General features: G+C 38.7%; 2 protein-coding genes across 6 annotated transcripts in view; one reads left to right on the top strand and one right to left on the bottom strand.

The window, feature by feature from the left end:
- Positions 1–10,844, bottom strand: part of LOC126370518 (uncharacterized) — a 25,728-nt gene extending 14,884 nt beyond the window's left edge. The window contains exons 1-2 of one of the 4 annotated variants that reach the window (XM_050015390.1): positions 10,762–10,844; positions 10,185–10,235 (exon numbers count right to left, since the gene is read on the bottom strand). In XM_050015390.1, the coding sequence (XP_049871347.1) occupies positions 10,185–10,235; positions 10,762–10,829 (119 nt within the window). In that variant the 5' untranslated portion in view covers positions 10,830–10,844. Of the gene's footprint in view, positions 1–10,184; positions 10,236–10,354; positions 10,637–10,761 lie in introns of those variants that run through there. The other 3 variants (XM_050015393.1, XM_050015394.1, XM_050015392.1) reach the window with 3 other exon arrangements.
- LOC126370530 (centrosomal protein of 120 kDa) overlaps positions 7,184–12,488 on the top strand; it is a 21,463-nt gene continuing 16,158 nt past the window's right edge. Inside the window, exons 1-3 of one of the 2 annotated variants that reach the window (XM_050015418.1) lie at positions 7,184–7,289; positions 11,677–11,824; positions 12,033–12,165. In XM_050015418.1, coding sequence (XP_049871375.1) covers positions 11,736–11,824; positions 12,033–12,165 — 222 coding nt within the window. In that variant the 5' untranslated portion in view covers positions 7,184–7,289; positions 11,677–11,735. Of the gene's footprint in view, positions 7,290–11,445; positions 11,602–11,676; positions 11,825–12,032; positions 12,166–12,488 lie in introns of those variants that run through there. The other variant, XM_050015417.1, reaches the window with a different exon arrangement.

Genomic DNA, 12,488 nt, shown 5'->3' with positions numbered 1-12,488 from the left:
AAGTTATGTGCTTTTTTCGTTTCTAACCATTGAATAACTAGACGTTAAGATATTTTTAATTGCGTGGTAACCACAGTAACTTCATTTGAAGTCATCGTCTATTCTTCAACATCATAATGATATTATACAAAATCCATTTTAAAGTTACAAAAACCTTCCAACAACATAGCATCAATAAACATTTTTACTGCTGTCTTTCTAGAGTAAAACAACTAAAAATCCAATCCAATTAAGAGAAATACGCAGCAGTCACCATAACTAAATTGAGTACGATAGATAAATCGGCCGCCGAATCTTTGAATTCTTAAGTTAATAGTTTTTATGTTGGGAAAAAACGTTGGATAGTGTAAAGTATGACTAACACGGTGAGCAATGCCGTGGGACAGATGCGGGTCACTGCGTGCTGGTTTGATGGAGACTTTACTGTTGATCTAAACGTTAAGCTTTTTACAGAAGTTGACAAGATTACAATAGACAATTATTTATTGTGTATAACACAGGAATACAAATCAAACAATCGTGCAAAAGGCAGCCTTATCGTGTAGCTATCTGTAGTTTGACAACGACTGAGGAACTTCTGTTAATATTTGATATACGTAAATTCAAACAGGTTATCTAGGGATCACACTATGATAACGGCGGGAAGAGCCACAAGTAGTAGAAATACCACTTGCAGCTAACTTGACAGCTTATCTACCTATATTGTTGACCATTTATTAGACGGCGATGCGGCTCACCATCTATCCCGATGGTCTAAGAGAAAGCTCGGTGAGGTGTGGATACTTAGTTCATCTTGGTATTAAATGTGTTTCTCTAGTTATTAAATAACTTGTAATGTATACCTACATTGATTTAAAAGATGTGTTGCTGTTGCAGTTTCTTGTCATTTCTTCTCAGCCATAACACCTTGCGAAATGATGTAGATTCAAAAATGTTAAATTGACCTTCAACAAGTTTATCCATGATAATTACGTTGAATAAATTATTCTGATTCGATGTATCTCTCACTACCTAAGCCCAATTGGGACATAGTCGTGAACTTGTGTTATATATTGTTCGAACAAAGCAAGCTAGAACTAGAATAAAACGTACTAACTAAAATAAAATAGAAGTTTGATGCTTTTCGAAAATAATCTACTTCCAAAAGCTTTCAATTTCCCTAAACCTGTGGTTTCGCCGAGTGAACTCAAAATGGCATTCTGCGGCTCAGCGACAATACGCGGGCCATAATTAGCCAAGTCTCGTGGCTTACCCAAAAAGATGCCTTCAATATGGCCAGACTTTCTGAGACAAGTAAAAGGCGATTATAATCACGATCCAGTGCCGCCGACCGCTACACTTTTACCGATTAGTAATTTGACCAAAATCAAAGCAACGGGACACTTGAACATCATGACTATTTAGCGCCAAATGTAATTTGGAAATTTGAATGGATGTTTAGGCTCATCGGTTCATTGATTCAAATACAGACTTCCTGAATAGGCTAGTTTCCAATTAATCAAATCAGTTACTTTTTACTGAACGTCAAAACACGAAATTACTATGGAATTTGTGTGAACAAGCACACTTCATAGAAAAACGTGATAAAATATCGGACTTATTATTACGTTTTTCTTGATAAAAATTCATAAATAAACATAACATAACATAAACTGCCTATATACGTCCTACTGCTGGGCACAGGCCTCCCCTCAATCGACCGCAGGGGGTATGGAGCACCACACCCCACCACAAAAATAAGTTAAAATAGAAAAAAGAAAATGTTTTTCATTAGTTTTAGATCTCTCTTTATTCAGTAATAATTAAATTAAAAATATACATTCATAAATTATCTTTAACCTAGTACACGACCCAATTCACGTTTTGATTAGGCTCTATGTTTTCTAGGCTTGGTTCAAATCCCTGTGGGGACACATCACAAAAATCACTTTGTGGTCCCGAGCTACTAGTCCAAACACCTCCACCAACCCACAGTGAAGCAGTATGGTGGAGTATGCTCTATACCCCTCCGGTTGATAGTAAGGAGGCCTGGGCCCAGTAGTGGGACGTATATAGGCTATTTATGTTCATATTTTACATCTTTTAAATGAAAAACTTTGAGGAGCTCGGTGGCGCAGCGGTTAACGCGCTCGGCCTGCGATTGTTGAAGTAAAGCAACTTTCGCAAAGGCCGGTCATAGGATGGGTGACCACAAAAAAAAAGTTTTCATCTCGAGCTCCTCTGTGCTTCGGAAGGCACGTTATCCCGGCTGCATTAGCAGTCGTTAATAACCATCAATCCGCAATGGGCCCGCGTGATGGTTTAAGGCCCGATCTCCCTATCCATCCATAGGGAAGGCCCGTGCCCCAGCACTGGGGACGTTAATGGGCTGATGACGATGATGATGAATGAAAAACCGAACTTTCGCTATCAATTCGCAAAAAAATAGTAGGTAACACCAAGCTAAGCTTAGCATAATTAAAAATTAAAAATTAAAATTTCTTTATTTCAGATAACAATGATCCATAATTTACATAATAAAACATTCAAATATCTTAAAATAATAAATATAATAAAATAGAATTAGATAAAACAAATAAAATCAATTAAAATAGAATATCAACAATACCTTCTCACCGGCATCGATACAGGCACATGTCTGTCGCAGCAATGCCGGAGATAAGGACAGTCCAGCCTATCGCCGATCATTTGCAGGATGACATTGGAGCTGGCCCGCACTCTGCGCACCAGGGACATGCCGCGGGCGCGCATCGTCGCATGGAAGCAGGCGGTGCGCGCCGCCGCGAACATACCCGACGCGCTGCAGAACCGAGGCAGCCCCAATATCACCCTGAACGCATTATTGTACAGGATGCGGAGGTCGTTGTAACAGCGCTTAGTGTAATTCGCCCACAGGCTGCAGGTGTATAGTGATGTACAATACGCACGAAAGAGTGTAATTTTAACCTCTGGTGTACATCGCGCAAACCTGCGGGCTATCATATTAGCCCTTACAGACAGCGCCCTCCGCTCCCGCTCAATATCCGCATTGTCACTGAGGTCAGCAGTAACTATGTGCCCCAGGTACTTAAACTGATATACCCTCTCCAAGGGCGTACCATTCAGCAACACCGGAGGAACGTTCTCTGGGCATTTATTACCCGCCTCAAAGACCATGCACTGGCTTTTCCTAACATTATATGTTAAACCGTGACCACCTGCATACTCCTCACAAATCCGCATCAGTCTTCTCAAACCGCAGACCGACGCACTGAGCAGCACCATGTCGTCAGCGTAACTCAGATTATTAACACAAACGCCATCCACATGGCAGCCGACACGCGTGCTGCTCAGCGCGGCGATCAGCTCGTTCATGTAAAGGTTGAACAGGGTCGGAGACGTCAACCCACCCTGCCGCACTCCACACTCGAGTCGATACGTCTCCGACACTTCCCCTGCCCATCTGACCATGTTGGACTGGTGCGCGTACCAATACCGAAACATATTAATTAGTTCCTGAGGTAGGTTTATGCTCCTCAACTTATCCCATAACAAGTCATACCGAACCAAGTCGAATGCTTTGGACAGGTCAAGGAAGCAAGCATATACAGGCGTCTGACGGACTGTGTAGTATTTGACGGTATGCTTAAGACACAGAATTGCACTCTCAGTAGATAATCGTGGTCGAAATCCAAATTGATTATCATGTAGCGATACGTACTTATTTAACTGTGTATTAAGCAGCCCGTCAAAAACTTTTGCTACAACAGTGGCAAGAGAGATAGGTCTGTAGTTAAGTTTGTCGGTAAGGTCACCTGTTTTATTCTTCACCACAGGCACTACCACTGTTTTCATGAAGTCGGCTGGTAAATAGGAATGACCCACACAAAGTGAATAGAACATGGCCAACACTCTGGCAATGTGCGGCCCGGCGTGCTGCAGGTGTTCGATGCTGAGCCCATCGTGGCCCGGGGATTTACCTCTTGCTATAAGCTTTATAGCTTTATCGACATCTTTCGCAAAAAATTTCGTAACCGGTTGACAGTTCATTTCAGCATCAAGCACCCACCCCCCCGCCGGACCCAATGGCGAACTGACCGAAAAATGGTCCTTCAGGATATTCGCTATGTCTTTGGGGTCCTGGACATCGTCGACGCTCACAGGAAGGCCAGGTGCCACATTCACCTTGCTAGTATCTTGCCAAAAACCCCGAAAGTTACCTTTCGAATGTTTTTCAGCAAGCGAGTCCATTCTTATTTGGTGCTTATGGTCTTGACACCATTTTAATCTAGACTTAAAAACTCGCCTACTATCACACATCTCCTGATGTACTATGCCAGTCTTTGGCCTACCGCACCTCACCCACTCCATAAACCTAGACCTGGCAGTCCTATGAGCCTCGACGACATGTTTGTTCCAACCCACCATGCGCGGACCAACCCCGCCCTTCCTTCGACTTCCCCGACCCGCCTCTGCCGCGTCGCGGAGCGCAGCCACAATGTCAGAATAGAGCTTGTCCAAAATACGCAAATGATCACGGTCGTTACAAAAACAATCGGCACAGTTCACACATTCTGAAGGAAAATCAATAAGTTTTAAACGCTTATGACACTCTTTGGTATACATATCAACCTGCTCCCCACATCTCACTCCCCACAACACGTCTTTATTGACATTATTAATTTTAGGCAATACTTTAGCTGCAAGTGATTGTAAATTACAGTGTACAATGAGTGGGAAGTGGTCGGACCATGTAGTGTCATATATCACTTCTACGTCAGTAACAGACTGCATCGCCGAGTGAGTTGCAATACAGTGATCTAGCCAGCTACAAGTCCAATGCACATCACTTATAAAAGTAAACGTACCTGAATCCAGCCCTAGTATGTCTACGTCGACACATGACCATAATTGGTCATTACATACAGTTGTCAGTTCTCTGTAAAACAACTCCCCCGGGTCTGCGTTAAAATCCCCCAAGATAAATACAGCATCAATCCCATATTCGTCAATAATCGCACTCACAGCACCCAAACAATCCGTAAAGTCATTTAAATTATCGGCAGAGTTTGTTGGTAAATAAACATTTATTATTATCATAGGTCTGTTATTTGTAGTGATTTTAATAGCACATATACGGGCACTGTCACACTGTAACACTGATACCTGTTGGAATGCACTATGTCGCCACAGCAGCGCAGTCCCCCCATATGGCCGGCCTCTCAGGATGCCTTCAGACGTGTCAACTGCAGACGTCGCGGTACAGCCGAATCCCGCGTCGATCGTGCTGATGTATGGTATGTCGTGCGGCAGCAACCATGTCTCCTGGAGACATACCACGTCACACGACTTGCACAGCTCTCTTACGCCATCGACGGATCTTTTTACACCCTTACAGTTATAAGTAGCGAAACGATAAGAACCACTATCCATTTTGTAGTGAACTGCCGCCGTCCTCAGAGGTTTCTCGTTTTGAGTTTCTATATTTGAAATGGACGAATTTCCTAAATATAATGCCCTCCGGCCATAAGCTTTTGTCCATAAACATATGTAGTTTTTCATGACTTACAAAAAACTTATATGCATTATGATTTGTTTGCCTTTTCATTTTAATTTTTTCAAGTACAACAGTTTCTTGAGTCTTACTTAATATGTAGCTTATTATATCGACTTCTTGCGTTTCTTTATGTATATTACTTATAAACATAGGTATTTGACGTACTACCGCTTTAAAGTTATTCGTACTTTCTTGCTTTGCTATACCTATATTTCCTCTATATCGGTAATGTTTATTTTTCTTGCGTTGCACTGTTTGCCATTCTTGTTCCAATCTATTCATAGCCGGAACTTTTTCTTTTTTCGTACTCGATCCCATTTGTTTATCATTTAACACATGAGGAATAGACGGCGAGCTCGGCGTGTTAACAGCTGAGTTGCGTGACGTCAGCGGCGACCGGTCATGCAGCTCCGGTTGACTCATCGCGTCAGCTGAGTGTGTTCGTTGGCCCGACGACACGGTAGGTAACAAGGTGATATCTCGCGGATTTTGCACAGACACCTCCGTTTGTTTATTTGAATTATTTGCACTACCGGACATTAAAATTGTTCTATATTCTGGTTTATTCTGTATATTTGAAGAAGCAAGGTTTTCAGTGTCGTTCAAAGTCGAATTATGAACGTTGGATAGACCTATTGGCCCGCTATCTAAACACCATCCGCCTCTTTTTTCATTAACATTGCACCCAGATAATCGTGCCGGTATAGCCGTCTTGTTCATAAATAATTCACTTTTTAGTTCCTGTAGCTGCTGCTTCGAAGCACAAGAAGACTGTAGGCAGTTAATATCCTCTTTCATTTTTAATATATCTTTGAGTAGCTTGGTACAGTCAAGATGATCAAAGGTAATCGGAGGCAACTTTTCTAGCTGCCTAGCGACAAAAACGGGGATGTCATCTGGCTCCGTTGTTTTAAAAATGTGCACAATATCACTGAGATCCCGATGCGCTTTTCCTTCTCCTTTACGCTGAATTTTTCTTCGCCCAGTTGGAAGTGCATCAAATAACAATGACTTCGATGACTTGATCTCATCACTTGTAAACGTAGATGAACACAACCGAAGTATCGTTTCTTCATCCATTATCGATATCTTATTTTGAATATAAGACAATAATTCGTTTATTACGATATTACACTCGGAACATTTTAATATTTCCGACGACATAACGACACGTTAATTAGGCGCCGCTCGTTGCTAGAATCGTACGCGTACGTTACGGATAAGCGCGCGCGCGAAACTGCAATAATACAATCCAATGATTACCCAACATGCTATGATGATATACATTCGGAAGTCAAATTACTGTTACGCCGGTAATGCTTTCGACACCATCGGAATTTCGCAATTAAAAACGAAAGCATCACGAATATCTCATTTTCAATGACAGAAGATAATTGTGTACATAAATAAGAAGCTGTCTAACCATCAATTTTGGTTATTTGGACAGCAATAACATAATGGAGACGTCATAATCGGCCAAAATAAAAAGACCAATCGGTATGCGGATTTTCAAAGGTAATGTTCGCGCGAGGGCACAATGTCAGACTGTTTTATTATCGTTACATAGAAGCTGGTGAAAGTGAAATACAGAATAGATTAGTGTTTTAGAAGGCGCGGGCATGGGGCATTGAATATTGAATGAAGTAATTAATGGATACATCAATCATTGACGCATCATTCTGACGCTGGTATTGTAGTAATTGTTTAGTCGTGCGAAAGATACCTAAATCTGAAGGCGGAAGATAGTAGACAGGTATGTACATAAAGAGGAATCAATAGAAAAAGTGAAAATTTAATATCATTCGCAAACTAATGCCTGTAGTTCCTGGCGGCATACAAAGGACACTATGTATGATCATGACGACCCGATTACTCTAGCTATAGAGGCGGCCAATCAGCTCGCGACAACAAACACTTAGGGACAAAACACTAGGGTCGTTTTGATTCTTTCAAATATGATCCCTCAGACGAGGTTCGCGCCCATCTGGGCACCCTCAGGCAACAGTGTCTTAATTTTTGTACCGGATGAGAACCCTCAGCGCTTCCCATTTGTTCGACCAAGTAGTTAATGTCATCTGCGGCAAATCTACAATAAGTCACGTCAAAAAATAATGTCTCTGGCGGCATAGGCAGAGCCACAGCGTAAGAAAATAACTTAGAACAACTTAAGTTCTGAGTCTATAACATAATATTATAGCACCGTGTTTGCCCGAAGGGATAGGCAGATAGTAGTCTATTTCAAAGTCGTACTAGGACTCCTGTCCGCCGCTAATAGTACTGACAGTTACTGCTGCCCTCTGTCAGGATCCAGGTTACAAATCAAATGTTTACTAACTAAACTAAAAACATTTGCAAAATATGTTGGTGTGAATTGAGAAGGATCCTTGAAAGTGAACAATGACAAAATTATGAAAATATCAGCTTGAGAACTCAAGAAATTGCCTTTTGTCCTTTGTATGCAACAATTGCAATTACCTACTTGTGAACAATTTACATAATAAATATCAAAATATATAGTACTATTACTTGTACCAAAGTCATAAAGGGTGAATAGTGTGTTTTCATTATAACTATGGGAACTGGAAATACAGTAAAGTACCTATATGATTATTATGTTTATTTATTTTAAAGAGTGTATTCAATAATATGCACTTATTTTTAATATTAAAACTTTTCATTATGTCAATACTTATACCTTCCTATCCAATTAGAATCTTCTAAGACATCTAAATTAAATTATAAGACTTGTGATGTGATTATCTGCCCTGCACTGTACCTTCGGTACCTTCCGGTATATTTTTTGTCATAACTAGTTACCATAATAATTATTATCAAATTCTATCAATACAGTAGGTATGTAACTTCAAAAATATTTTTTTGTATGGCCACTGTGACAATTGAGACTGCAGCCTAGCATGCGGTATGAATGTCGCGCGCGTTGCGGTATAAGGCCTAACGCTAATGGCTACGCGATACATAAAGCAATTCCATTGGTTCATATATCCGAATGAGCGCGATGCGTTCAGCATGTTACGAGAGCTGGTTTCATCATCCAGTAATAATTAAACTGCATCCAATGCAACAATGCCTATTGCCAATGCTTTCATATGTAAATACAGTGGCCCACCAAAGTTGTACAAAAGCCCATTCCATATCAATGTTACTGAGGACAAACTTTTGTGAGGTGTTGTACACCATTGAAACCAAATAAAAAGAACACAATTCAAGTGATTCAACATTTTAGGTGGAGACTGAATTAGATCATGCTGGGACAATGATTCTGGACTTAACAATGAACTGATTCAATGTGTTTAGAATCAAGTTTTGAGTAAATCAAATGTACTTTTAAAATATAAAATATACATACCTATCTGCTGATCCTAGTGCTGCAAAGAACTTTAGGCTTTTAGCCCTTATTTTAAGACTAGACTGTTAAATAAAAAGCTTAGTAGGCTAAAAACCTATAAAGCCATTTAGTACTTGCGGCTAGGCTAGGGTTAAGCCTATTCAAGCCTATTGGTTATAAGCCTAAAGGCCTTAAAAAGGCCTAACCTTGTTTAAGACTAATTTAATAAAATAAGACGCTCAAAAAGCCTATGAAGCTCTTAGACCTTAAGGTTATTTAGGCTATACATACAGTCCCTTTCTCAAGTAAAAAAAAGTAAAAGTGTGGGTGGGTACAACAAACTTTAAAAACATATATACCTACACAAACACTGTGAAAAATTGATTTATTGTTAGATGCACAACTAGCTAACTAACTATGAATATTGAAAATAACTTCTTACTATCAATTAGTATGGAAATAGTCTAATAATTATAGTAATACGTAACAGCACGTCCCGTCAGCCCCATACAAATTACTTACGCCAGAAGAACCGATTTTTAAGGCCAATATCATGTGTGAATTGTATGTAGCTCCAATAATATTATATACATACGTATCGAATTGATAACTCCCTTTTTTGAAATCGGTAAAAAGGCTTTTACTAAAAAATGATAATAAAGACTCCAGTCCCAAAAAGCCTACTACTTTAAAAAAAGCTATAGGCTTTTTAAAAGCCTACTACATTAAAAAGGCTATAGGCTTTTTTAAAGCCTACTACTTTAAAAATGGCTAAAAGTTTTTTAAAATGACGAAGCTTTTAAAGCCCTATTTTACTGGTCTAGTCCCAAAAAGGACTCGGTAGGCTGAAATTTAGGGCTAAAAGCCTAAAGTCCTTTGCAGCACTAGCTGATCCTATATTGTTGGTAGGTAAGTATAAATTAGGGTCACAAAACTGAAGGAATATTTACTATTGAATAAACATCTGTAAAATTATGTGAAGACATATCACTTGATGTATAGGTAATTTAATTCAAAAGTATTCTAATGTAAGTACCTTCATAGTTAAATAGAATTCAAATTATAAACTAATAAAAATCCCCACTTGAATTTAATTTTATGTGTATAATTCTATGTAATGTAGCTGCTAGATGGAAGATAACAAAGGTAATCTTATAATTAGTAAAATATCTATCTACAGTAGTGAGGTAGTAGGTAGATACCTACTTGTTAGTCTAATAAGTAAAAGTGTAAAAAGTTCAGAGAAAACAGGAACAAAATAGGAAATAATAAAATGGTAAAGCGTGATTTGGATTGACTTACCTCCGCAGCCACTTGAAGACCCCCATCTCCGGCGGCGAATCCACTTTGTTCCTACAATAATTACACTTCTACACAACCTTCTACAATGCAAACAAACATACAACTAGAATGAAGTAAGTTCACAAGTAAAACGGAAAGTATATCGGCGCGAGGGGCACGCGGAACAATACCGGCGCATTAGAAGTCCGATCGTTACAAAAAACGGCTAGCAGCAATGACCACCGACATATGTATTGTGCGGTCAGACACAACATCACGAACAACGCGCCGTTCGCAATGAGCTGAATTTGGTTTTTTGTACAAATTACTTTTCGTCGCGCTCCGGTGACTGACTTCGTCCGCGCCGGTGTCGCCGGGCCTCGCTAGTCTACCTGTCTGCCCGCTGCGGTCTGGCGCTTCGTCAACCGTGCAAAATGAACCTTACCCCCAATTTACGTTTTACAGTATTCACAATTTCACTTATTCTTATTTTCGGGTAGTTAGAAAAGAATGATGCAATTTAATAGAAATATTGAACAAACGTGGGTAACTTTTGATCAGAAAACGTTTAAAATTGATGCACCGCATGTTTACATACCGGTTCTTCGATGTTTCTGTCTCAGATTTACTACGAAGAGCTTTGTATTCGTTTATAAACTTTTTCATATTAACATTAACAATAGTAATCTTGCTTTATAATTAGAAATTGGGATATAATGAACAAATTTTACTTATCAAAAACTATTTCCAAAATACGTTTGTATTGACATTCATTCAGGTCAATGACTTATTCAATTTAGTAATAATAAAAAATGTATGCTGATAAATATTTTGAATAATATATTAAAAATAATTATAGCTATTTTATATGAAATATTACTATCTTTGTATTTTTACTAATAAAATAAATTGCATTGAATAAAAAATAAAATAATTAGTTCTGAAAAGTTTCAAAGTTTGAATTTTGTTGCCAATAATGTTCATTCACATTTCCTGTTAGTGTTACTACTATAAATAAATAAATTCATTCGTTCAAATTTAGGGTTATGCTCGGGGGATGAAATTCTATTGCAAAAATCGATTTATATTCGATTCTTAACTTGTATCCTGAAATGAAAACTAAAAAATCATAACCACGCTTATATTTATTATTATTAAAGCTTGTCTAATCGTAACTGAAACAAAATCAAAGAGAAAGAAACAGAATAATCTTTAAAAGCGTCTCAAACAAATAGGTGTCCACTGTCATTAAGAAGAAGTTATTTATATGGCAACACTAACACAATAAATGTTTGCATTGTATGATTTGATTTTGGAAGGCTATGTTTACGTTTCGTTTGATTTGAAATTTCGTATTTTATTTCTTGTTTATTTTAATAAATATTAATGGATGAGTTACGAGGACCTACTATCCAAATAGTTCTGCACATAAAAGAAGGTAGAGATTTGGTTTTCTTACTGTGTAGGTAAATTTTCGTGGAATGATTGTGGGGAGAACTTTGTTTTGTTTTAGGGGTTGGATTTGGTTTCCTGAGGGCTCCGTTCATCGTCAGCGGTTCTCTCAATGGCTATATGCTAGAAACGGATCCTGTGGTGCCTTGCCATGCGCCAGTATTTGACGCTGAGCTTGTTTGGGAGGCCGATAAACGTCGATTTCGGAGGTGAGTATTCTTACTCCTTCCACACTGTTTCCGAACAATTTGCCTTATCTAGAACAACAACTGTCAACAACATAGATTTATAAATGAAGTATATCCATAATATTTTATTATTTTAGCAGGAAAGGTACTGTAAATTAACAAGTATTTTATGCTATATTTGCAATAACAGATAGCATAAAATAATATTCTGTTAACTGTTCCTTTGCAGTCTCAGAGTGCAGAATGTGCCAATCAAAGTGGAGGTGTTTTCGGTGGGCACACAAGGCAGGAAGGATAAAGTGGGCTACTTCCTACTCAGCCTGCTAGGAGCACAGCCATGTCCAAGTAATAAAGTTGTTGATGTAAGTATCATATCAGTGTAGTTTTTAATATCAGCTTAAAAAATAAAAAGAAAGTATTTATTAAAATCATATTAGAAGTGTTTTTTGATTGTTTATTCCCATTGCCCATTTGTTTGGCCAAGTAGTTAATTGCAATAAGAAAGCATTTACAAGACATTAATGCAAATCGCTAAATACGAAGAAGATTAGACTGAAACCCTATTATTTGTCAATACTTCAGGCCAGCTTTATTGTGTGCCACGTGACCGGAACTTCAACTGAAACTTTGGTTTCGCTAGCCACATCAAAGCCCACCACAATAACTACCCAGGATAGCTTTAAAT

Source organism: Pectinophora gossypiella, chromosome 11 (genome assembly GCF_024362695.1).
Source record: "Pectinophora gossypiella chromosome 11, ilPecGoss1.1, whole genome shotgun sequence".
In the NCBI taxonomy this organism is placed as follows: Eukaryota; Metazoa; Arthropoda; class Insecta; order Lepidoptera; family Gelechiidae; genus Pectinophora; species Pectinophora gossypiella.
Note: the sequence above shows the minus strand (reverse complement) of the source record. Positions and strands in the feature narration are given on the sequence as shown.